Source organism: Pipra filicauda, unplaced genomic scaffold (assembly GCF_003945595.2).
Source record: "Pipra filicauda isolate LSUMZ 115617 unplaced genomic scaffold, ASM394559v2 scaffold510_size705862_pilon, whole genome shotgun sequence".
Classification (NCBI taxonomy): domain Eukaryota; kingdom Metazoa; phylum Chordata; class Aves; order Passeriformes; family Pipridae; genus Pipra; species Pipra filicauda.
This window is the reverse complement of record NW_024104655.1, coordinates 300-26,183: the sequence shown is the minus strand read 5'-3', so window position 1 is coordinate 26,183 and position 25,884 is coordinate 300. Positions and strand designations below refer to the sequence as shown.

The window sequence follows — 25,884 nt, the reverse complement described above, 5'->3', positions numbered from 1 at the left end:
GGAGAAAATGCTCCAGACCTAGCTCAGGTTGCTGCTGCCATGAGCTGCCCTGTGGTTTCCCTGGCAGAAATCAGGAGAAAAATATATGGAAGACAAGCAACAGACTGATTCAGGGGTATGACAGCCCAGAGCTGTGACAAGGTGCACCCAAGCCCACCTCACTGAGCTGACTGGCTGTCCAGGTGCTTGTAAAAGCAGGTCCCAGTGACCTAGTCTTGAGCTCCCCACGTTGGGGCTCCCTTCACACCCCTTCCTGCCAGGGCAGAAAGTCTCCACACCCAGCTCCATCAGCTCATCCTGTGAAAACAGGATCCCACCGACCTCTCCATCCACCGCCCCCTGAACAAGCAGCAACCCTCAGACCCTACTTCTCTTTTTTTTTTTTTTCAGAAACATTTAAATCATGACATAAGCTTTGGCTCCGAGGGTTTTCAGTGAAAGCCAGGGTATTTTCTTTCCCCTTCTCATAACAGAAACCATATTGCTGTATAATCAAATTTATCTCATTCCTGACGAGGGAAGTGAGTGTGTGTGTGTGTGTGTGTGAGGTGAGCAGGAGCAACGAGGGCACGTGTGCTGGGAGCAGTTGCTCTGAAGGTACTCCAAGGAAATATCCTCGGCAGTACGAGGTGGCATGAGCTTGGGGTGGCCAAGCAGAGATCAAGTGGGCCATAGCTCAGCAGGGAACATCACCCAAGGCAATCCTCACCTTGCCACATGGATGCCATCTCTGCAACCCAGCAGCTTTCTCTCCCATTTTATTATGGATCTCCTTACTGTACTGGAAACTCAGCAAAGGGTGTAGTTCAGTTTTCTACAGGTGGGAAAACTCGGGAAGAATCAGCTACTTTGAGGTTACTTTTTTGAGATGTCTGTTTTACTCTGGTGCAAACTCAGCTGAAGCCAACGGGAGCAGTGACTCTGCCAGTGGGGCTTGAGGATGATGCTTCCAAAATGGAGGTTTCTGAATTCACTGGCTACTTTTGCAAATGTGGGTCTTGCAGCAGAGACTATCTAAGCACAAACATAACTTGAGACATGCAATGCCTCTGTGACCCTATGAAGTTGAGGTCTCAGGGAACAACAACTCCCATCAACTGGATGGGGTCTGGGCCAGACCCCATAATCAGAGACAGGATCAGGAGGGAAAAGCCCAGATGCACCAAGTATCCTCCAACTAAGAAAATACAAGCAAACTGCTTTTGCAGGGAGGAAACAATCCCAAAACCAAAGTAATAAATTAAAGGCCATTTAACCCAAGGAATAAATAAAAGGCCATTTGAGAACTACTAGAAAGCAGCTGAGTTCAGCAACCACCAGGGCAGGGGCTCCATTGCCTGTACAGCTCCCCTGTGACAAACTCCCTGCAGAAACTCCCTGTTTCCCTGGGAAACAGTCATGGCCTGTGGCCCTGAGGGGGAGAAGGGGTAGCAGAGCTGGAGAGGTCACTGTGTGCTGATAAACTCCAGTTTGGCACGACCAGGAGGTTGGTGCTTACTGATGTAATGTTCTGCGCAACTCAGAGATTAAAAGAGATTTATTTTTTTTAAAATACACACACACACACACACACAAAAATAACAAAGTGTTCTCCGGGAGACAAGGCTGGTGAAGGACTCTGTGTCCTGTTGTTGTTACAAGAAAAGGATGGACTGGGATGTGCTGCAGGTGTCCTTTGGAAAAATGAAACCAAAAGAAGTTTAACCAGTTTTATGGACTTGCAGCCATATGTGAGAGAAATGCACCTTGCTGGGCTGAGTTGGGGCAGATCTTTGGGTCATGGCATCCTAACTTTACTCTAGAGAGTGACTGAAAGGATGGACAGTTAGGATTAACTTGTGACTTATCCTTTTATTTGTACAAGTATCACTGCCAAATATCTCCAGCATTTGGAACGTGGGGTCCCATCTAGAGCAGAGCAAATGGCAAAGTTGGGAAGAGCCCCCAGATTTGACCAGCCACAAAAAAAGCATGGATGTCTTCTCTATGGCCTTTAGATGTGTATCCTAATGTTGTGAACTTCAGCAGGAGTCCAGCCTGCCTCCATGTGTGAGACTTCATTAATATCAGTGCAGAGAAAGAGGTTATCTCCTGCTGAGCCCCTGACCTCCCTGTACAGATCATCTTTCATGGGACCAATCCCCCTCCACGGCAGTGATCCACACACAGCCCAGATGAGCCCAGACAGCTCCTTGCTGGACTCACTTCAGCAAAAACAACCACACACCCAAGCCAGCACTTGAGCAGCCTGGTTCTGACACAGCCCTGAACTGCTGAGGAAGGACGAGCCTGTGATTGGAGCACAGGCCTGGGATTTAACAAACACTTGTTCAACTCCTGACTTGCCGTGTTTGAGCTTCCGCAAGCCAGGAATGCCTGAGGAGAAACTCCAGCCCTACACTGCTCAGCTTTGGGAAGCTGGAGAGCGTGAGGAATAGGAGAGGTGGATTCAATGAAGCAGCACAGCTCCTGTGCACACAGGGGACTCGGCCAAGGGCTGGAACAGATGTGTTTTAACCCATGCCACTGAGCTATTTGAGATCTGCCTCCAATTGCTCCAGCGCTCATTCACGTCTTCCTGACGAGAGACCAACAATAACAATTAGTATCATATAAGGAGCAGCAGACTGCTGCCAGCATTAACACACTCTTGAGCACCAAGGGTTTCCATTCCACTTTTTATCCCAGCTGAGTGACAAGGCAGAGGTCACTCAGCATTAATCAGCCTTGCTCTGGGCCAGCTCCTCCAGCACATTCAGCTCATGGAATTGTAGTCGCTGCCTCTCTGTGCTATCATGGGTTCTCCCTACTCCACACCTTTTCCTCTTTCTTTAAGCTCACCAAAAAAAGGATGTTTGGTGTTATCCAGCATACAATGACAGAGGCTGAGCCTGGTCACACTGGCAATGGCCTCCAGACCCTACAGAGGATGACTCTGGCTGAGCAGGACATGGTTGGTCTTGGCTGCAGACAGGAGCCCTTGTGTGGTCATTCTCAGGTCTGACCAAATCCCCTTCCATCCTACAGCAGTCCTGGATCTCCATACCCTAGAAAAGGGTTTCCACTTTTCCAACACCCCTGAAACGTGCTCTCCCAGAGCCTTTGGGCTGGTTCAGAATCACCCTGGGAAAACCCCATCTGAGCCAGCAAAGGGAATGTAAAGTCGAAGCTCCTTCTCAGCACATGAACACACTCCAAGGAAAGGCTCTGGAAGGAATCCTGATGACTTCCATATTATTTCCAGTAAATTTTGCGCTGATTCTTGGCACAAACACTGGAAATGAATAGGCTAGGTCAGGAATGTAAATAAAGTGAAACACTGGGATTTAATCTAATCTATAATTATAGTATCTGTGGCGCAGGGAAGAGGTTGGTGTGTTTGCACTGCAGCTCCATTGAGGAGCTGGAGGGGGTTTTCACTTCCCTTTCCAAAATTTCCCTCTTTGGCTGAGGGATACTTGGTGCCTCCCCAGGCATCTGAAATGAACGTGCTGGGCTGGCAGAGCTGCTTTAAGCAGCTGAGCAGGTACAGCTCAGGGATGAGGCATCCCCAGGCACTCCTCAAGCGACGGGGCGAGGAGCCGGGATGGATGGGCTGGGCTGAAGGCTCACGGAGGCTGTCGATGCACAAGGGAAGCTCCTGTCTCCTCGGTGAAGAGATCAGATGGGTTTGTGAGATAGTCAGTCCTCCAGGCTGAGTCTGACCTTTGAGAAAAGCCAGTGCCCTTTTTCTTGACTGGTGTTTGGTGCTTGGTCCATCACAAGAGCCTGTCACAGCATGGTGCTCCCAGGCTCCCAAAGCATCAGTCTGAGTGGCATTGGCTGCTGGCTGGGCTGGCTGGTCCATGCCAGGTGAGCACTAAAGAGACACACAGACATCTCTACCTCTGCCCTCTTCACCCCAATTCTCTTCCAGATCCACCTGGGAGGAAGCTTGACAGACTGCTCTGGTCTAGTTGCCCTCGGGGGAGAGCAATCCCTTCTCCTGTGATGCATTTTGCAGGAATATAAGACTTTTACTTTTTAAGAACTTCAACCAAACTTGACAGCCTTCAAGGACCATCCTCATTATCCCTGTGTGTGTGCACATGAGTTCATTCCCATGACTGCAGCATGGATCCCCATGGATGGGCATCCATGTGTGACAGACTGTCAGGAGTGTCCATACGTGTACACAAGCCTGTGGAGCACGTGTCTTTGTTGATACAACCTACTTTTCCTTGGAAAACCCTCTGTGCAAGGACAGAGTATCTCAACCCCAATGTGCTACAGGCAAGGGGAAGAAAAGGGCTGACAGGCAACATATTTTCGTCAGACTGAAATTACAAAGGACAAAGAAATTAGTTCTCCTTTTATTCGTTTATGTTTTGGAATTACAGAAGTCTCAAAAGCAGAGGAATCAATCAAACTCTGTTTATTTGTTTGCTTGTAGAGCATTTTTTGGGATTGTTTTCATACTGCAGCCCAGCTTTGATCTCAGGCTGGGAATACTCCAAACAAATGGTCCACAGCAGAATGTAATTGCTGTAGGTACCACAGAAGAAAAGGGACGGGATGTCCGACACATTTACAGAGCAGAAGAGACTTCTATGATCTCACATGCTTGGTTTACATGATACCCTCAGACTACTTCACAAGCAAATCACTTGTTTTTGAAGAGCTCTGATGCTGAAGGCTGTGTGCTCACCTCACAGCCTAGAGAAGAGCACAGGGCCCTGTGAGTGGCTATAATCAGGATTATACCCAGCCCGGAGCCTTCCAAGATAGCTCTTTTTCCACAGAAACAAATGAAACAAGCAGAAGAAATTCAATTTAAGAAATGACCCCGTGCCCGTGTTTGTGTTGTTGTTCCGTCTGTGCGGGCGCGGAGCAGCATCAGCCTCACATTTCACTGCTCTGGCTTTCTTCACGCTGTGTTGCAACCGTGTGGACATCTGAGCAGAGGAATATTTAACGTGGGTGCCTGTGTATCTGAGAATGCTCAGTAAACATGTGCTGGTTGGGTCCCAGGTGGGAGCAAACGTGTGTGTGTGTGTGTGTGTTGGATATGGAGCACCCACGGCACACATGCAAACATGTGGGGCAGGGGGTTATCTGTCCACGCTGCTGTGCTGGGGCAGCAGCAGGCACTGAGCAGGGTGGGCTGTAGTGTGCCTACATGCACTTTTGGATGCCCAGGAGTGTGGGTCCAAGCCCCAGAGGTGCCAACACGGACATGTGTCCATCCATGAGTGCACAGCCCTGGGAACAGCGTGACAAGCCCTGCTGAGCATTAGCTGTGGGACAGAACCAACACTGTGCATCACCCCAGGGCCTGTACCCATAGAGGACGGGGTCCAAAGCTCCCTGGTGCCAGGGGACTGCTGCCTGCTGGCTGCTTGCAGCCACAGCTCCCCACAAAAGCTACTGTCCCTTGCCCAGGGGCACCCACAGAACAGCAGCTGCCCACAGCCACCCCCAGGACACGGGGCATTGCCAGCTCTGCTGATCCCCTCCATGGCAATGCGCCTCACCACTGGGAAGCAGAAGCCTGGCTTTGACCACAGGGATGACAAAACCCTGGACAAAGCCCTCTGCCTTCCACCCAAGGCTCTCCCAGCCCTTTGCAGACATCAGGAATTAGATCACAGAGCCCCTCAAGCGACGGGTGAGCGCAATTATCCCCGCCTGGCAGATGGGGAAGATGATTTGGTAGCCCAGGCTGCCCAAGAGCCAGACCTGCTGGCTCCCAGCTCAGTGTGTTCACTGTGGCAGCAGCTTCCATCAAACCCAGTGGCTCTTCCCTCTCCCAGTGCCCCTGGCAGCCGGGAGCAGACCGGCTGAGAGCTCACAACCGGTCGGTTTTATGGGCGTCGGGTTATTAACGAGCTCTGCGGTCTCTCCAGCCTCTCCCTGGCACCTTTTCAGAGCAGCCAGAGATATTAATAATTATATTTATGCATTATAGATATTTAACAAGAGAACGTTTGAAATTGTTAAATGGCGAGAGGTATCACTTGGAGCCCGCTCCTGGAGACAGCCCTGCTCCAGGGATGCGCAATAAAGGCTTCGGAGGCTGTCAACATACTTAACTGGGGGTGGTGGAGGGGGAGGCAAAGGGAAAGTATTAATCAAGGTCTTAAAAAGTTCTTGCTGACAGACTATTTGCCAGCTCTCGCTTTAAATGCTTTTGTGGTCCCATAAAAAGTTTCATTACTCACTACAAAATGTGTTTTAATTATTACAGTCACTCTGACATTAAGCCCTGGGTGTTTCTCTCTTGCTTACTCTGTCTCTCCTCTGTCTCCTTGCCTTTCTTCTCTATTTTTCCTCTCTTACTGGTCTGACTCCTGATGTCCCTCTCAAGAAAGAGGATGCCCTGGCTAACGAGCCAGGATGGAAAGCCCAAATCCCTTCCAAACAACACTGAAGAAGAAATTAAAATTCAGATACTGACATTTTCCCTTTGCTTTGGAAACTAATTACTCCACAGGATTGAAACAGAAAATCCAATCCCATGTGCTCAAAGAATATCTCAGAAGAGTCAAGTGTACAAGAGCATCAGCACGGGCATGACCAGCCATCCCTGCCAAAATAACTGGGTGGTGGGCAAAGGGATTTGGTCTCTGGTCTGCTGTATGTGCCCTACTAATAGGAACAGCAACTTATAGAAGCACCTATCACACTTTTGAAATCTATTTCAGCCCACCAGACACTCAGCAACTTGCTCCAATCTGACCTCATCAGCTCAGTTCATCCATGAGAGACAAGCCTGCCCACGAGGCACAGACCTGGAAGCCCAGAATACTGAAACTGGGAGTTATTCTGGAGTCTCCCACTGACTCCCAGTGCCTCCAGCTCCATATTGGCAGACTCTGGTTTTCCATTTCACCAGCTGAGGTAACACCCAAAGCAACAGGAAGAGTCTCAACATTTTCCCAGTGTCTGGTGCGCACAAATTGGACACAGCGCTGACCAAAAAGGTCAATAAAAATTAAATAACAGCACTGGAGATCCCTCCTTGCCCCCAGCACCTCCCCACATGCCTCTCCTTACTTGTACAGACCATCTGGCTCCAGGCACTTGAAAATGACTGAATAGATGCTGGTTTCAGGGACATCTCCGTGGCTCCGACCCGCTGCCACGCACGACGTTGCGAGGCCAGAAAGCAAATCATCCGCAAAGCTCAAGGATTCTCCTGGAGGGCAAAGAGATGAGCAAGACCAAAACGTCAGTTACAGGTGCAAAATTACTGTTGACCATTTAAAAATCACTGTAGGAACGTCTCTACACAGCACAGGCAGCCAACAGACTCTAGCTGGCTGTGGTCATGGAATGCCCCGAGTCTATAAGGACAATGCCACCTAGGGACAAAGCAAGAAGGAGAGAAGGAGACACGCTTGGGCCACGAGCTGTAGCAGGGAACCACTGCAGGAACTGGGGCCAGGGCCAAGTCACTGTTTGGACAGCAATGGTTGCACTCACAGCACACAGAGAGAACCTGTGGACTCGCTGCAGACACTGCAGGCAGGATCATCATCCAAGGATGAGCTTCAGGGACCCAGAAGAGGGTCCTGCCCTTGCTGCATGTTCAGCTCTTAAACGGGGAGTAGCCTTTTCCAAAAATCACCTGCCTCAGCAATATGTGCTTCTGCTATCTCAGATTAGCAGGAAAAGAGACATTATTAGAGTTGGGATGGAATTGTTCTCGATGTCCTGGATTTTATTTTTTTTAATTCAATGACAGTCAGTAGCTTTGCACTCCCTTTCTTGTGCACTCTGCCAGCTCCTGGAGCTCTGACTGGAGCTCCTTCAGCTGTGCTGAAGAACACTTGGTTCTTTATAAGCATTCGAAGAAACCTACTAATTAAAAATACTAAAAAAAACCTTTCTTTTTGGTCTTCTGGTTTATAAAGCTTATTAAACATTTAGATCATGACACAGCTGAAACTGAAAACGCTCCATTTATTAAGCTTTTTGGGCATGACTATCCACTGCTGTGCAACCTGTCTCCTCGCAGTGGGCAGGCTGTCTATCGGTTAGAGCTCACTGCCTTTAATTCCCATTTCACACCGGTGTAACTGAAAGCCCAAGGTACCATGGAGTGAAAAAAGACAGAGCAGCTGCCCTGGTTGTGCCCCCATTCCCAGTGATGGGAATCAGAGAAGCTGCTGCAGCTGATAGAGTTGTGCTGCTGTAAGCAAACCTGGGCCCAGATTGCTGTGCCGGGTACCCGGTGCGTGTGTAAATGTCAAGACATCGCAGCAGAGGGAGGAGGGGAATTTCCTTCTCAGCACTTTATTTTACTAAAAGCAAAAGTGACTGAGGACTTCTGAAACATAGCAAGAGTACAGGTTCTTGGTACAGACCGTAAAGAACAACCTAGTGGTATAACCAGCTCAGAATGTTGCACTGTGAGGCTGGATTAGCCAGGTAGAATAAAAAATCCCCTTGTCCCCAGCCCCCCAAACCGCATTTGCGTCTTGTCTCAAAATACACAACTCGGTAACAAATGTCCCCCTTGGCTAGAGAAAAGAGCAGCAATAAATTCTTTTCCTCCCCGAAGGAATCCAAGCCTTAATTATTCATTTTAATGCTCCCAGCACGACTTGTTCTTTCCAAACTTTTTCAGGCAGCTCTGTCACTGGTCTCTGCAGCAAAACCCAGCTCCCGGCCCCAGGTCCGCAGCAAATCCCAAGTCAACTCAAGGGGCAGGTTGGGTTGGCAGCGGTAAAATCACTGCTTGGAAGTCATGAGCGCTGCCCGGCCTTGAGCGAGTCCCTCAGCTCTGGGTTTATGGTTTAAGCAAACAAACAAAGCCCTGTTGCTCATTTCCAACTTTCATTTCCATCCCTTTTCCTATGGCGCTGGGCTGGATTGGGGAACTCCCTGTCACCAGGAGTCATTGAGAACAGACACTGCCGTGACTTACAAACCCGATGAATCACAAACATATAACAAAGAAGGAGGAACAGAATGTGTTGTTGAAGTAGAGCAAAAGGTTTTAAGGCTTTTCAGACTTCAAACAACCTCCCTTCTGACCAGGAAGAACCTTCACAGGGGGACAGATCATCCTGCTGTGGGATCTCATGCCTTCCTCCGGAGCATTCTGAGTCGGGAAGCAGCTGCTGAGGGGTAGGAAAGAAAAGAGCTGGGCAGAGAGACTGTGATGAGAGCTGGGCAAGACCGAGAGGAGATTTGGACTGGGCAGTCCAGGAGCATCAGCCAGGACATCTGTGCCAGGGAGCAGAAGAGATGGGATGGGCTGAGGGTGGAACCAGACTTGCAGGAGACTGGAAATGAGATGGAAAATGTCATGTGCAACCACTGAATCAAAGTGTGTATTAAGGCCAGGTTGGACTGGGCTTGGAGCAACCTGGATTAGTGGAAGGTGTCCCTGCCCATGTCAGGGGAGTTAGAATGATATGATCTTTAAGGTCCCTTCCAACACAAACCATTCTATGATTAAAATTGCACAGCTAACTCTCTTTAAGGCAGGCACTAAGTGCTCTGAGTGCTCATCTCCCATGGTCTTTCTGGGTAGTTTTGAGGGAACAGGCTGGCCGTGAGCACTGCCCTGACACACAGCAGCAGCTGCCTCCCACGATAGTCTGGTTTGCCAGGGATCAGATCTGCCCAGGTGTGGAGTGTATTTCTGTCCCTCTGCATGGGAGGAAATGAAGCTCTCGGGGTCTGCCATCAGTGTCTCAACTTGGGTTGAGCCAAATCCTTCCAAGAAAACCCACAAAGCAAGAGAGTGCTTTGTGCTCAGTCCTGAGCCTCTGGGGAACTCTCCCCTCTCGTTGGTCCTGCTATAATAAAACAAAAGCAAGGAGGTTGTTACGAAAACAGCAAACCAGATACAAAGGTGCTGAAACCTCAGCCCTAAGTCTGGGAGTTTTTCTGCACCTGTATAAGGAGCAGTGAGATTGTTGGTGGTGCCAGACTGCACAGACCACGGAGCAAAGACAGGGAAGGGACACCCCAGGGACAAGCCAAGTACCCAGAGCTGTCAATCTGCAGCCAATGGAGGGAGCTGCCATCCTGAGCTCTCCCCAGGGCAAAGCAGAGCACACAGTGACTGTATTTGTTCATCTCACACAAGACAACTCAGTCTGTTCAGTGCACAGTGCACTGAGAGCAGCTGGAATGAAATTTCCTAAGCCTTCCTTAGGAGCAGAAAACAAGTTGTTCTCTAGATTTAGACTGGGACCTTGTCAGTGGAATGGAACTAAGGCAAAAGCTGCTTTTGCTGGAATGGTGAGAGGATGATCATAGAATGGTTGAGTGGGAAGGGATCTTAAAGTTCATCACATTCCACCCCCTCTGCCATGAGCAGGGACACCTTCCACTAGCCCAGGTTGCTCCAACCTGGCCTTGAACACTTGGACCACTTGGCCCACATGACTGACCACTAACATGGCCCTGCCAAGGAAAAGTGATCTTGGGATGTTGTAGCAGTGGAGAAACACCGACCCAAATGCATGAGGCCATAGTGAGAGATCAGTGCAGTGTTGCTCCATTCTGCTTAAGACCAAGGCACAGGGAAAGCAGGAGAGAAATCTTCCCAGGGAAAGAACAAAAAGCTCAAATTCACCACACAAGCAGGACAAAAAGGCCAAACAGAGACACACATCTGTGAATACATCAAAAGGGCAGGCAATCAGATGGAAAAGAAAGAGTTAGGCTAATGGGCAGTAATGGCAAGAGGAAGCAAATTTGATATGAATAAACGGTCTACTCCTGAGAAGGGCAAATAACCCAACTATCTTTTAAGAAGGAGCTTGATCACTTTATAAAAGGGATTATATGGATAAGTAGCTTGTGATGGAAAGCAAAGGGGCTTCTCTTTCCCGTCTGGACTTGTGTTCTCACACACCCCGCCAGCAAATATAAAGAAGGATTTCAGCCTCCCAGAGCAGCCCTGAAGCACAAACCTTCTAGATTGCCATAGTATCTCTGCTCACGTTATTAAATTTCAGAAAGAATCCAAAGGTTCTCTGCAGAGTAAATGATAGCTAAGTAGATCATCTCTGTGGAGTAGGAGATATTTTATTGACCAGACAGCCATCTGTGTCCTTCATTAATAGTAATAAATAATTGATGTCACGCTAAATAAAGCAATAAGCTGTTACAGATATCAAGGACAAATGACTGGCTCCTCTCAGGATGCCTCACCTGTGTTCACTTCTCAGCAGTAAAAAAACCAGAGCAGATCTCAACATCACTATGGAAAGTGCTGTGCACAGAGCAAAAGGTGCTATTTGCTGCACACCGATTACAGGTTATGGGGCAGTTGTGCTCAGCAGTGGGATGCTGACACTCCCAACTGCAAGCAGTTAACATCCCTGCAGGACTCTCTTCCCCCTCATTTCCACGCTCCTGCCTTCCCAGGACTGGTCTGCCCCAAAGCACCCAATTCCCCAGGCAGCTTTTGAAAATCAATCTCTGCTCTACTAATGGCTGCTGGGAAGACGCAGCTCCCTCCAGGTGGCATTTTCCTTCTCTCTCTAGTGCAACCCCTTGCTACTGCCTTGTTCTAATCCACAGACACAGCTGTGGAGTTTGGAAAAAGCTTCTCTTTTTGGTTTCCTAAATGTCTCATACGCTGACTCTGGTGGCGTGGCTCTCCCTAAAACAGAGGGAAATAACAGCATGCTTGGAGCTTGCAGAGGAGTCAGCCCCATTTTGGGAAGCTTTGCAAACTTCTCCTGGCCACACCAGCTCTGGCCAGGGGGTCAACCCACCGGTGACACTCTGGGATAGCCACCTGGGATCTCAACTCCAGAGGAGGAGGAGGAGGACACCCCTGGCTCAGCTGCCTGTCTGCAAATCTGAGCTGGCAACCTGCTCTTGAGCGAGGCACATTTCTCGTGGTAGGAGGCTCAGATGGGCAGGAACGGGGACTGAGGAATGGAAACGGATGGGAGCAGGCTCAGACCGCTCGCTCTCAGCATCCAACAGCCTCAGTCTGCCTCAGTCCTTCCACTGTGTCCCGTGCCAGCGCCCAGCAGTTGCGGACGGCAGCCTGGATGAATCACCTATCAACCATCCCACCGAAGACAACACGAGTTACGGCGCTGAGTTCAACCAGACTAAACAAGAGAGCGAGGCCAAGGAGCCTCCAGGAGGCTCGAGGAGCAAAAGGAAGCCCTGGGACCCTCACAGGCGTTCCCACACCTTCAGCCCACGTCCCCGTGCCAAAAGCAGCACGGAGAAAACCCAGGCACTGCAAACCAAGGTGGAAATTAAGACGAGAGGAGACCTCCCTGCTGCCATTCACCTTCAAGATTCCTAGAAAGAGCACAAAGGGGAAAGTAGGAAGGCACCAATGTCTCTGCCTTGACAGCTTCTTTACTGGGCTGGATGAAACTGCAACGTTACCAGGCACTTTCTTCTGATTGTGGTTTTCTCTCCCTGTCTTTCTCCCTTTTGCTTTTTTTCAACCTGTTTTCAATTTACTCTTGTGGCATCTCTGACTGTGACCTCATTCTGGTACTTAAGGGGGAAAAAACCAAAAAAAAAAAAAAAAAAAAAAAAAAAAAAAGAAAGAGAGAGTGTCCTTTAAAAAAAGAAATGAAAGAAATCATATTTTATTTAGTTTGGTTGGGTTTGAAGCTTTAGCAGAAGAAAGATTAACCTTTTATGCCTAACTTAATGAAAACAAGGAGAAAGGCTGTATGGATAAATAAATATCTGTGTGGGTATGGAGCAGGCACGATCGTGTTACAGCCCCGGTGGAGCTGTAATGGGGAACAGGCGCGTTCCTGCGCAGCGGCTCCCAATTCCCGATCCATTTTCAAGGAAAGAAAAACAGAGTAGAATGTCAGAGGCCCAAGTGGGCATAAATGAGGGAGCCCGGGGAAGGCAGATGGGGCCCAGGGAGGACTTCCATCCCCGGCGGTGACCTCCAGAGCAATGCCAGCGAAGCAGATGGAAAAAGAGACCTTACTCCACTCTCTCTTGCCAGGTTTTGGTTCCTGAAGTGAGGAGACAAATGGCATTCTCAGCTCTCCAAGTGTGTCACCTTTTGGGGGTCCTCATCCCACCCTCCTCTTCCTCCAGGGCTCTGCAACCAAGGAGGGGAGGTTCAGATGAGGGCTGCGAGCAGAAAGCTTGGACCCGGTTTTTGGACGAGTATATGGAGAGCACAGGTTTGCAGGGTGGTTCCTCCACAATGAGGTTGTACCTGGGTTTAATGTGCTTTGGATCTGGCACTTGGTGGGGGAAGGCAATGAAAGGTGGTTGGTTTGTATTGGAGATGATGGGCTGATTTAAATTAGTGTAACATAACTTCAGGCGACGGAGCTGTTCCGATTTACATCAGCAGATGGTCTGTCTCGCTGCCTAGATCATTAAAAGCAAACCATCCCTACTGATCCTGGTGGAATGATGTCAAAACCTCCTTCCCTACATGACTTGCCAGATTATAAAAGAAATAAATAGGCCTAGTTGTTACTAAAAATCTTCTGCCCGCGTTCTGGGAGCATCCATGTATTCTAGTCTTGTGTTAGATGGAAGCCCAAGCCCTGTACCCCAAAACCCTGTAACCTCAGAAATAATTCCCTTTCATGGCTTTTCTCAAAGATGCATCCATCAGGAATCCCTCTGGCTGGGTACAGGTTGTTCGGCTGAGGCAGAAAAGCCAGTGACTACGCTGTGCAATTTTGGGCACAGACTTTGCCTCACTTGCCAACTTGTACAAAGGTTCAAATCACAGCTCTCTGAAAAACTTCACCTTGCCCAAGCTGTAAATTTTGGGGGAATTTGTTTCCTATGTCTGTATGCTACTAGACATATTAATAATGATGAAGAGCTCTCCTTTGGACTTTCATTTCCTCTGGGTTCCCATCACCAGTTCTTCCATCACCTTCCTTCCATGCCTTCCACCATGGAAGAAGGCATTTGAGAACGGCTAAATTTAAGGATGAAGGCTTTAGCTGAGGTAAGAGCAAAAGTTGCATTCCAATGTAACACAAGTCACTCAAAGGCTTTTGTTGGTGCTTTCCAGGGCTAGAACTTGTAAGGAGTGACCATGTGGAACAGAGAGATGGGCTGCCTTGCACTGTTCTTATCAAGAGCAGCCAGTCAAGTAAAAGGAAATGGATGAGTTTTGGATGAGCTTTGGATGAGCTGCAATGTTCTAAACACGTGATGCACAAGGTTAATCATGAGTGTATTCTTCTTTCAGGGTCATCAGCAGGACTCACTGCTCCTCCACCTGAGCTCTCCACAGACTGCATATCACAGGTCTTTCACAGTCAATATCTAAGGGCTCAGAAAAAAATGCTTCAACTCATGTAAAAATGCCTCCCCAAGGCAGCGTGATGATGGAGGAGAGTGAGAATTAAAGCATTTCATTCTGCAGTGTGAGCCCTCCAGTATTTCTCAAGGTTCACTGGGTTGCTAAGGGTCAACCACAGCCAGACACAAGCTGACTCTGCTACGCTTGGAGACATCCAGGCATGAGCCAGTTCCCATCTCAAAGCCACGTATTCACATTAGCATGGTGGAGAGTCCAAGTGAATTTATCTATTCCCTTGGAGTTTGTTTTGGGCTCTGCAGCATGTTAAAATAGTTTCTTGATTTCAAGGCAAAGTAGGAACCCATTTGTGCTGGGAGTTGTGCAGGCATGAAGCAAAGACACAAGCCTTGTCCTCGGATACTTCTTGTCTGGCAGAAGATTTTGTCCATCACCACAGAACAAGTTCTCTCTCTCATTACCACAGATTTAGTTCCCACCCTCGTTCTTGCTTTCCTTTCATTTTTAGCTTCTTTTAAACCATGGATTTCTAAACAATGGACCAATGGTCCAGACCACTTGGTGGTCCCCAGGGCTTGTAATCAGCAGATCCAGGGACTGCTTGGATCCTTAGAGTTCACCAGGAATCCCACCAGCCCTGCTGCAGCCCCAGAGCCACCCAGAGCATAAACTGATGTGTTTGATACTTCAGAGATGGCACCAAAACCTGCAACACAAGCTCCCTAAAAAAGGACCAGTGTCAAGGTGATTCTGGCCAGTCTAAACTGACTCTGGTGATGCAACTACTCCACATATGCATACACAAACTTCCACACCTGCCTAGGACCTGATGGTCTATGAAGAAAGCAGAGGAGACCTGCCAAACAAGGGTTGGGTCCTTCATTTCCAGCTCTACTGAGAAGTCTCTTACCTTTATTTTCATCTCTTTATGACCAGTAGTTTAATGCTGCACAGAACCCCACTGGCTGATGTGCACCCACTGGAGATCAAACCTTACACAAACATTGAAATCCCAGACTAGCAGGAGGGGGGGAAGGAACATTTCCTAAAAAGAACCTCAGTGTGCAATTAATTGCTAAAACATAATTATCTTGGGTAATTTGTCAAATCAAATTCATGTAAACCTATGCTGAAAAGCCATTGGCTGGTCTGTGCTTCACTTCTCCTTGCATCTTTTGGGAATTTTTGGACTTCTACATTGCCAGTGTTTCCTGATCTTGTTCCCAGTCCCTTCTCACACTTCACAGCTCAGTCCTGGAAAGTGGACAAAACCACTACGTGTAATGGCAACCAATTTAAAGAAAATATTCTTCAAATATTTTAAATATTGAAATATTTTTGGTCCCATTTATTCTAAATAGAGGTAATAAGGATAGATGCTGATGAATTAGAGATAAGACTTTAGACCAGTATGTTCCAAAGTGCTCAGCAAACCCAACTGCAGCCAAATCTGCAAACTGTTAGCCAGTGAAGACTTAACAAATTGGTCCTTATGGAGGATCCTGCATGAAAGCAGACATCTTATTTGGCCTATTATGCAGTTTTGGACATTTGAGAATGGGGGGGGCAGATCCTCAGTTCATAAAATCTCCTGTAGCTCCCTTGAAGTCAATGGAACAATAACAATTTACACTAGTGGAGTTTCTGCATCCTGGCTGTGAGCTATTTGGAACAACTACACCGTAATGATTATTACAGATATTCCAGATCACTTGTCTAAGATGGATTGGAGAATACCACTGTGTAAGAAAATAGAGGGTTGGTTTGCTATGATTTCCAAAGAATTATTGACCCGTATCTTGCAAACATTTACACATGTTTAGCTTTACTCATGTGAGTTGTTCCATTACACTCATGTGCCAGATAAACTAATGTACAAGCTTGAAGGACTGAGGTTAAAACTTGTGCAAACACAGCAAGTTCTAAATATTTTTGTAGATACGTTCAGTTACCTCAAGACTCAGATGACAAAACCTGTCATTTGGTTGTGCCTCTTTCCATAACTCTCCAATTATCCAAGCAGGTATCACAACAGAAGCCAAAGATGATACTGGGATAAAACTCTAAAAATAAGCAATTATCTGACCCAACTCGGAAGCTAGAAAAGACCCAGTTGGTCAGGACTAACATATGTAAGAGCTAACATCAGTTCTTGAACAAGGAATTACCTGAATTACTAAGAGCACATTCACCACAGCTTTCTTAACACAGTTCATGAATCATTCACTTCATCATTTCCCCATAATGAAGTTGACATTTTTTCTTCACAGTTTTGATCCATTAGAAGACACAAGAAGAGGAAAAAGAGCTGGGAATCTCTGGGCAGTGAGGAGCTGATTTCAGCATCCATCTCAGCAATCATTCCACCTTCAGCACTAGGACTACAAGGTGGGAAGGATCTCTCACTCCACTGCACTATCCTGCTGTTCACTAGGACAGAATACAACCTCTAATTTCTTAAGTTGAGGTGACCTTGTTTCCTTGGGGACCAAACTCATGTCAACAAGGTGTCTGACATGCAGACACTTCAGTGCACTCCCCAAAGGTCAGTAATACCTCTGACAATGTGGCAACATTTACATCCCTCAGCCAAGACATGAGCTCTGCTGTGACACACACCTGCACTGCAGAGACAGACATCAGGCAAAGGAGCAGGGGTGCAAAGAAAGGAAATTACTTTTCCAAGGTAGCAGGGAAAAGGCAAATTCGAGGCTATAACCCAGAGTCCCAATGCAGCTCTCCCATCACTAATAGCTGAGTTTCATCTCTAAAGGATTATTAACCCTTTCTTACAAGTGTGCAGGACGCTGGCACGAACTGAATGCCTTCTGCTGTGAATTTAAAGTCATGTTTCCCAGTAACCACGACAAATCAATCCTGGCACCACAGGAAAGGGGAGATGTGAGTGGCTAGGACAGCTGTGATGGACAATGCGCCCTGGGAACCCATCTCACCAAAGGCACTCTGTGGTGGGAACAGCTGTTTGACTCCTAGATGTCCTTGGCAAAGCGAGGTACCTGGGCACACTCCCCATGCCCAGGATCACCGATCGCTGTAGGACGGTTCGCTGGAGACGTGTCATCGCCAGCAACTGTGCAACATCTGACCCCTCAGATGACAAAAGACAGATTCCCAGAATGGGCAGAGCGGGATTAAGCCAAGTGGTAAATGGATTCCAGGGCCGTTCCGGGATCTGTGCTGACGAGGGAAGCCAACGCCAGGTGGCCAATCCAGAGCTCACACAGTGAGGTTATCACTTCCCTCTTTTCTTCAGATCCGTAAATAGAACCCAAACATCACTTGGGCCATGTTAGAGAGATAAGATGAATCTCTCCCATCCCTTGCAAAGCCTGAAATAGAAGCCCCACTACTCCCCATCCTAAGCATCAAGCGTAGGATGTTGACATTTAGCAGTAGGGAAAATTACCCAAACAATGAACCCTCTCAGGTCTCTCTTCTCCCCTCCCTTTCCCTGGTCCCCTGGAAAATGTTCATAAAGTGAAGTGGAAAATTAAAAAAAAAAAGCCAACCCAAACCCCAACAACCCAAACCCAACCTTCCTAAGGCTGTGGAAATAACATGTAGAGGAGAGTGAGTCAGGCTCTGTTAACTGTGCAAGGGTCACCAGCCCTGGAGACAGGGATGATTCACCAAGGCACCAAGAACTAGAAGGTAGATGTGACCAAACAGAGGGTGCAGAAACAAAGTTGCATCAAAGAAGGGGAAGAAATAAGAAATTAAATGTTTCTATGTTGTGTGCACCTTGCTCTTGATCAAACATCGCTCAACTGGAACTGACATGGGATGACTCACTTGATAGTGGGGAGATTATTCCCTGTGTGCTTTGTCCAGACTTTCTTTATGAGAAGAAGGGCAGTCTGTAAACACTCCATCCACCCCCATTCCCTGTTCCTCTCTCTCTTCTTCCCTTGCCTGAGATATTTAGCAGAGCCTCATCTCCCTGTTCCCTCTGCTTCCACTGCTCCTTTCCCACAGCCATTCCCTTGAAATTCAGCAGCATTATGGGACTCTGTTTTCCCTATAAAAGATGCCTTCAAGAAGATGAGAAAAGCAGGGACTGTTTAGGAGCACAGCATGCCATGGGGAGGCCCTCCTGGATGCCACTGGCACAAAAAGGACATTGTCATAAGAGATGGAGAGGAGAATGGGGCTCAGGTGCCTGGGGCGAATCCTGCCTGCCAGAATGCTCTCCTGCTATTCCACCATTCATCCTTCCTCTTCAGTTGTCCCCCCCTCCCTCCTTTCATCTACTAACCATAAAAATTCAAACACGAAATACTTGCCCTGAAAAAAATCCTGAACAAAAAAAAAAAAAAAAAAAAAAAAAAAAAAAAAAAAAAAATCCTCCCTCTGCACTTCACAATGAGAGCTGTAAACTTTTTTCTGCTTGGTCTTAGGATGGATAGATGTAAACATAATCTTAATAGTTATTTGTATGCTTCATTTCATACTTATGAATACACATTACGGGAAGAGAAATATTCATTTATTTGATGCAAACAATGCATATATTTATTTTGTGTTGGTAATGGCTGTATTTCTGTTAGGTAGTTTCTGTAACTGAACATGAAGTAAACTCACTCTTTTCAACATAATTACTGCACTGACAGGCAGTCCTGATCTCAGCTGACAACTAAAATGGTTCCTGTCGCCATCAGCAAAATTAAAGCTCATACAAGAACAGACAAATAAAAATAAATCCTATAAAATATCTTCTCTGAACATGCCTAGGCCACAAAAAAAGCTTTTGAGATATTGACTTTTATCTTAGAGGTGTTTCCTTCAAGGTCAGGCTTGAGGCATATTAAAAGCATTTGGAAATCATGCCTGTTGCTGTCTGTTCTGTATGCTGTCTCTGAAGACAACAAAGGGCTCTCAAGCTGTTCATCCAATGTTCTATGAAAAAGCACAAAATGGAAAAAATGTGAGTACATGGGACTTGATATAAATTTTAAGCAAAAAATATACCAGACAACTTCTTTCTTTGTGAAACCAGTTGAGGAAATATTTGTTCAATTCCATTTAAATATGCCCTCTAGCAACCGAGCCTCTCACAAATCAATATGGACCCATCAATCAATTCTTCTTAGTACACAGAATATAGATGGACACTTTGAAGAAGAATCAAAATGTTTGGATACAGTTTAGAAGAGGTGGTTGCTAGAATATGGTAAAAATATTTTCACTAAATTGGTCTGAAAAGGGTGTAAGGCATTGAAGATATAAACCCCCTACAATCAAGTTTCAAAAAAATCTTTTTAAAAATAATAGCAACCTCTGACTGTCTTACCTGCTGAAGTGTCCAAAGGTTCAACTTTCTAGGTTATTTTATCTTTTTGAGCCAAAAGAGTTCAGATTTTTATCTTTAATTTCTCAGGTAGTTTTCCTAAAGACCAAAGTGCGTTATTACAGCTTAGTGGCTGTTGTTTATTCCCTTTCTGGCACCAGGGGAATAAGGATCTAACTGCTAACCACTCAGGTGTATCACTGCCTCTCTATACATCCCTCTTAAGAGAGCCTTCATTTACCAGTTCAAGTTTGCTCTTTATCTTTGATCTTTGTTAACTTTTCCTTACAGTGATGTGTTAGAAATCAGAGGCTGTATCTCCAAGCACACAGCTGCAGAGATTTCCTCGACTAAAGTCAGTGTAGCTGCATGATATACTAGGAACAAAACTGTACCACAGTGCTCTGCAGAAAATGAGTGTGGGAGAAAGGTGGGTAATTCATTATAATCAGGACAGAAAGAATACAGAAAGACATGTGTCTGGTAATTTGCTTTGCTAATCCATTAAAGGGAAATGTCAGTGCTGGTTACCCTAAGGAATGGTCCCAATTCTTTGAGATTTTTAGATAAAATTAAAAAAAAATCAAAAAGAATGGAATTACAATAATCCTTTGAAAGGATTGAGTAATGCTTTATTGAACATTTTATGGTCATGTAATTGTGTTAGATATGCTATATCAAGAGACTATGCAACTGCTTCAGTATACAATTTTGACAACAATCATTTTGATAGCCTTGGGTTTTTCTCATAGTTACTAATCTGTATGATATCTTTACTATTAGATTAGGATAACTGAAGTAATTCAAGAAAATTCTTTGTTCTAGATTTAGTTTGAGTGGTTTTTTTTGTAAATTTCAAATTTTTTATCATGAATAACTATATTGATGAAGAATGATGTCTATGGAAAGCAGAGAGTGAACATCCTGGTGATATTTATTTCTGAGTCACTTTGAAACTGGATATAGGTTATATCCAAACAGGCTGAGCAAGCAAAAAGTATAAAAGGTCAGTGATAGTGCAATAATGGTAGTAAAAAAACATCCCAGCAAACAGTCAATTCTCTCCCATAGCTAATCTCAGACTTTTTTTTTTTTAGAAAAGGCCATGTATGCCCTGGATGTCCCACCACACAGCTTTTACACTGTCTGCCTGAAAAGTATCTTGTATATTGCTGGTGCTGGCAGTAGTATTTAAGTTCAGATGTGCAGCACAGGTGCTCAAGAGAGGCACCAGAGGAGGTTTTGCCTCTCTTGATAGTTTATAGTCAGAGTTACATCTTCAAAGGGCAATTCAGACATAAAATGCAATCAGTCTGTTAACTTCTTTCCACTGCTTATTAGGTTTTCAGTATAGATGCCATATACATACCTAAAATAACTGCTCAGTATTTTTCTTTTTGTATTTGTCTTTTGGACTTTGAGTGTATCTCTATCAGCATTTTGCAACAGATCAGGGTTGCATTTTTGAAGTCTGTCTCCCAGATTTCCTGACTTATTCTGGTTTGGCTCAAAATTGAAAAGTATTCTTGGAGAGTGAGTATTAGATTTCTCTTTTAAGAAATAGATTTGGAAGATATCCTCCAGGAATTTATCTAGTGCATTTTAAGAGCTAATAAATGGTCAGCCACTGTCCAAGCTTTGCTCGGCCCCGGCAGATGAACCTCAGGACTAAAGGGTGGGCTCAGTTCAGCGCACGCTGTGTCTCACCTAAAAATCCACTGCGCAGGCTGGAAGGGTTAATGACCTTTCCCAAAATCTTCGCTCGCGAAGACTGGCCATTAAATGGTCAGCCCATTGTTCCAAGGTACAGCAAATCCAAACCACATCAAATGTAGATCTTGGGACCTTGGCAGAAATTCCATTGATCCACTGCTACAAATCTGTCACGAAAGCTGGCAAAGTAGATTATGTAGCCTAAATTAGCTCTTGACACACGCTCTGGTCATTGTGAAGTATTACCTTCAGAATTTTTCCAGTTCTTTATTCCAGTGAGGCTAGAATAGTTGTCCTAAAGGTAGATAAGGCCATACAAATCTACAGTCCAAAGTTTGGGATGAGACTTTGCTGTCTCTTTGCATTTATTTGGTTAGTGGAAAAATAAGATCATATTCTGTTAAAATAACTATAATATTTTTGATCATATTAAGACCATCTTCTTATGTGAATTATCTAAAGCCTGGAATGAGTATGACTTTCTTCGTTATTTTTCTTATTTTCACCAATCTCTTTCCAGGTTCGAAAGGAGAAGGTATCTTTCCGTCTCCAGTTACTTGAAATCAAAGCAGATAGTAGCATGCACAGTTGAGGAGTTTGTAAGAAGGTAAGGGATAGTGACTTAATCATACAAGAAGGGAAGAACAAAAGGAAAAAAACCTTGGAAAATCCAATTTCCAAAAAATGATTATTTACTGTACCGGAATGGTGTGAAAACTGAGGCCCATACCTATAGAACTTTAAAATATTCAAATTAATATATTTTATTTCTAAAAATAATATAACTGCTTTTCTTGGGAGTTTATATTGTGAATCATTGAAAGTATAAGGCAAAATTCTCTGTTGGAGCAAAATTTGCATTATGCCTTTGAAATCAGTGAAATTGCATAGATCAATTTTCTTAAAATTGTATCTACGTACAAATTGTATCTACGTACAAGTATTTTTTAATGAAGTATCCTGCTCTGTTTGTAATATTACAGGAATCTGTGGAGAGTAACATTGAATACAGTAAAGTTATAGTCCCATGAAGTATTTCCATGCATTACTTTTGCTTCAAAGTTACCAGCATTTTACATAATTGTTTAGTCAATCCAGAAACAACTTGTGCTTCTCAAGTGCAATACAATGAGTACCTGTGATTCATGTTCACTTCTGCGATGGAAAGCAAACAGGAGAGATAAATTGCATCCATTTGCAGGCTGAAACGGAGTTGATTTTGAGGTTTATATGAATCTTATTTTAGAGCTAACAGTCTGCAGTTTCAGGCTGACAGATTACAGAAAAAGTGCACCAAGTCATGTGTCCATTTTGCAAAGTCAGAATAACATTTAGGGCAGTTGTGTGAGCTTAGAGCTCTTGAAAATGAAGTATTAGTACTACTTGTTAAGGCTAAATATGGAGCCCGGTAGGTGTTTGCAGGTCAGTCCTTCAGTTTTGGTCTTTTGTGTTACTCCCCTCATATGGCTACTTCTGAGATGTAGTTGTGTAAATCTGAGGCATGGTTGTGTGATAGGGGAAATGTCATCCAATAATTAGATGAGTCCATGTTTTATTCACTGTATGAAAGTTATTGCTGCTATTGCATCAATATCCACATTTCAGTCTTCAAAAATTAAAGATACTTCAGTATCTGGGTTCTGGGTAAACTAATTCTCCCTTAGATATACCTTTAAGAACTGACTTTGGGAAATAACCGCCTTATAAACTACTGTTTATTATAAAAAAACTTTCAAATGATAATGAATAGATAAATAGTGTTATACAAAATGTTGTTGTTACCAAACAAGGAAAGGAAGACAGTTCAAATTTTATACATGACAATTTCTTAGCAGTCATAAAGAAAAAAGTAATTAAATGAACAACCTTGTCTAAACAGAACTGCAGTAGACATATATTTAGAATATAATTGTACATTTTCAGTACAACATTTGCAGAGTATGCAGTTATGTTTTTAATGATCACAGGTGTGTAGGTGTTCTGTTTCATGTCTCATAAAAAAACCCAAATCAGTATCAGAACAATAAAAATCTCGAACTTTCATGGGTTTTGGATTATTTCTACGATGTTTAAAATATGGAATGTGCTCCTATTAATATTAGATTGGTGTTCAGAATGCCACCTGCTGTCTCCTGCCACTTTTGATGCCTCTTCCATATTGATACAAGCTTTCATGTTAATCCAGTCTAGCCTTGCGTAGTTTAGGAAGTACAAATAGGTGCCTGAGGTGCAATAGCTTTGGGCAAATTTACTACAAGTTGGAAGGATTTCTCCAGTTTTTTTCACTTTTCCACACCAAGAGTGTTGTCAGTGGAAATCTATCCATGAAAATATGTTCAGCGTTAACAAAGTTGGAGTTGCTCACCTTCTATAACATGTATCTTGAAAAGACATAGTGTTGGAATTATATGCTTACTGTAAAGAGCTTTTTAGGAGCCTTATTATTTATGATCCAGTGTGAAGACTCAGAAGTGTTTTAAAACATGTGAAATAGGATGATAGAAAAAAAAATTAAGTTATGCCAGGGTCTACTAGCAGCAGTGGAAACTATAGTTTTCACATTCATTATTTTACATTTTATCATGGACTGTCTTATCAGATATGAAGTGTGTCTGGGATGGTTCTAATTGACTTTCCTTCTGTCTAATTTTTCCCTCACCTTTAAATATAAGTTTAACAGCTAAACTATCATTTAAGACCACTACTGTGTTTTAGTCTTAGGTGTAATTGTACTTCATCATACTGTATACCTAAATAGTTTAGCTACAATTATAACGAGAATTAAGTGAAAATTTCATTCATCTAAAGGTATGCATTATTGCTTTCATTATTGACAATACAGAGATGTTTCATTTCAGTAAAGAAAAACTTTAATTTTAGATATTTTATTATGTATTTTTATACATTAATTTAATATTTTACTACACTTTTTATTATTTAATTTAAAATAAGATAACGTGACTGAAAACTCTTGATGAAGGTAATATTAAACTATGTCTTGTGGTGGGTATAACATCATAAAATATTATGAGTTTGATATTCTTTTATGAAAACAAAAAGGACACTATTCATCTGTTTTATTTGTAATATAATAGTTTATAAGCTTTTTTCCCATGTTCTGTCTTTTAAAACTTACATTCATTCCTCAAAAGAAAAAATAACTAGAATTTTCTGCAGAAATTTGGGATTCTGATTTTTCCTACTTCATACACTAGACTTCCAGTTTTCCTGCTTTACTTTAATACCAGAAAATACTAGTCCAAATGAAATGATGACTTCTCTTTGCTAATTTCAACTCAGCCATTTTTTTGAAGGTACTGCAGTAAGTAAATACAGGTAAACTGTAACTATAATCTTTTCTCCCCTTTCCTTCATTCTTTATTGCTATTTTCATCACACTGTCTGAGAAAGAAATTATAAGATATTCTGGAGCTGTGCAAAGCTAATGACAGAACAGGTAAACTTTTGCCCTGTGTCCCTAATTGCAATTTTTTTGGATGACTTTGTAACATGTCATTTAGAAAAGGGACTTGCATCATTAAGAAAACTACAGAAACAAAAGGGAAAGTTAAATCCATTCATGTATTCTTTGTTGTTGTTTTTTATGTTTGAATACTTCCTTTTTTGTCTTCAGCAGCAGTCTCTAAGGCCATTTTATTAGTTGGTAGCTCAAAGCTTTATTTCAAGTCATGATTTTAGGTTATTACTTTACATAATTGATTTAATGATTCCATGATGTAATACAAGAAATTTAAAATATCATTAATGTAAATCCTTAAATTAAAAAATCAATTGGCAAAAAGGCCAATACTCTTGAATCACACGGTTACAGTAAAGAAGAGGTTGAAATTATTTTTGTTAAGATTCATAATTTTTGTTTCTTTAGAGAGTTGAGAAATCAGTTTAAATAAGTTTTCTGTTCTTTACTGAAATCTGTTGTCACAGCCATAGAGAAGGATAGAATTAATATTATTTTTTAAATCTAAACACATAATAATTAGGAAAACATGGTCCTATTTTGAAATGTAGGAATTATCCTACATTCGAAATAGCCACAGGGCTGGGAGGAAGTTTGTTGTAATGTTTTAGTTCCTCCATACAATCTAAAGTCTTCCTCATTTTACACCATCTTTTATGCATATTCTCCTTCGTTCTTCATATGGTTAACTTCTCGATGTCATACAAAAGACAAGTATAATTATATTTATTTACACTCCTCAAGCAGATAAATGTAATTACATTTATTTTAATGTGCATCAGCTGCACAGGTAGTCATGCTTTGAGGAGGAGCTACTGTTCTGAAGAGATCTTAAAGTTTTTCCTTGCTGAGTTATTGAGATTGTTCTTTCCTTCTTTTCTTGCTCTTTCTCCAAAGGCTAAGAATAAGAAAAGCCTCTATTTGTTTGAAATGCCATTTCTTTATTTAAATCCTGCTGGTTGTTTTTCTGTAACTCATTCCTTTTGGCTCATTTTGCTTTTCTCTATCTATGCTTTCCCTCTTCATTTAAATTACTTTTCTGTGTTTTAATTATTAATTCTAGTTCTTTAGCCAATACCAATTTTCATTACAAAGCTCTAACTTCTCTGATTCTTTTCATCATCATCCTAATTTTCTCACTTA

At 43.8% G+C, this 25,884-nt stretch overlaps 1 protein-coding gene across 1 annotated transcript in view; it reads right to left on the bottom strand.

The window, feature by feature from the left end:
• The window catches only part of LOC114002934 (astrotactin-2-like), a gene marked incomplete at its 5' end in the record, with an annotated part of 30,177 nt that extends 22,999 nt beyond the window's left edge, over positions 1-7,178 (bottom strand). Inside the window, one exon of the mRNA XM_027749374.2 lies at positions 7,036-7,178. Coding sequence (XP_027605175.1) covers positions 7,036-7,178 — 143 coding nt within the window. The remainder of the gene's footprint in view (positions 1-7,035) is intronic.
• Positions 7,179-25,884: the final 18,706 nt, after the last annotated feature.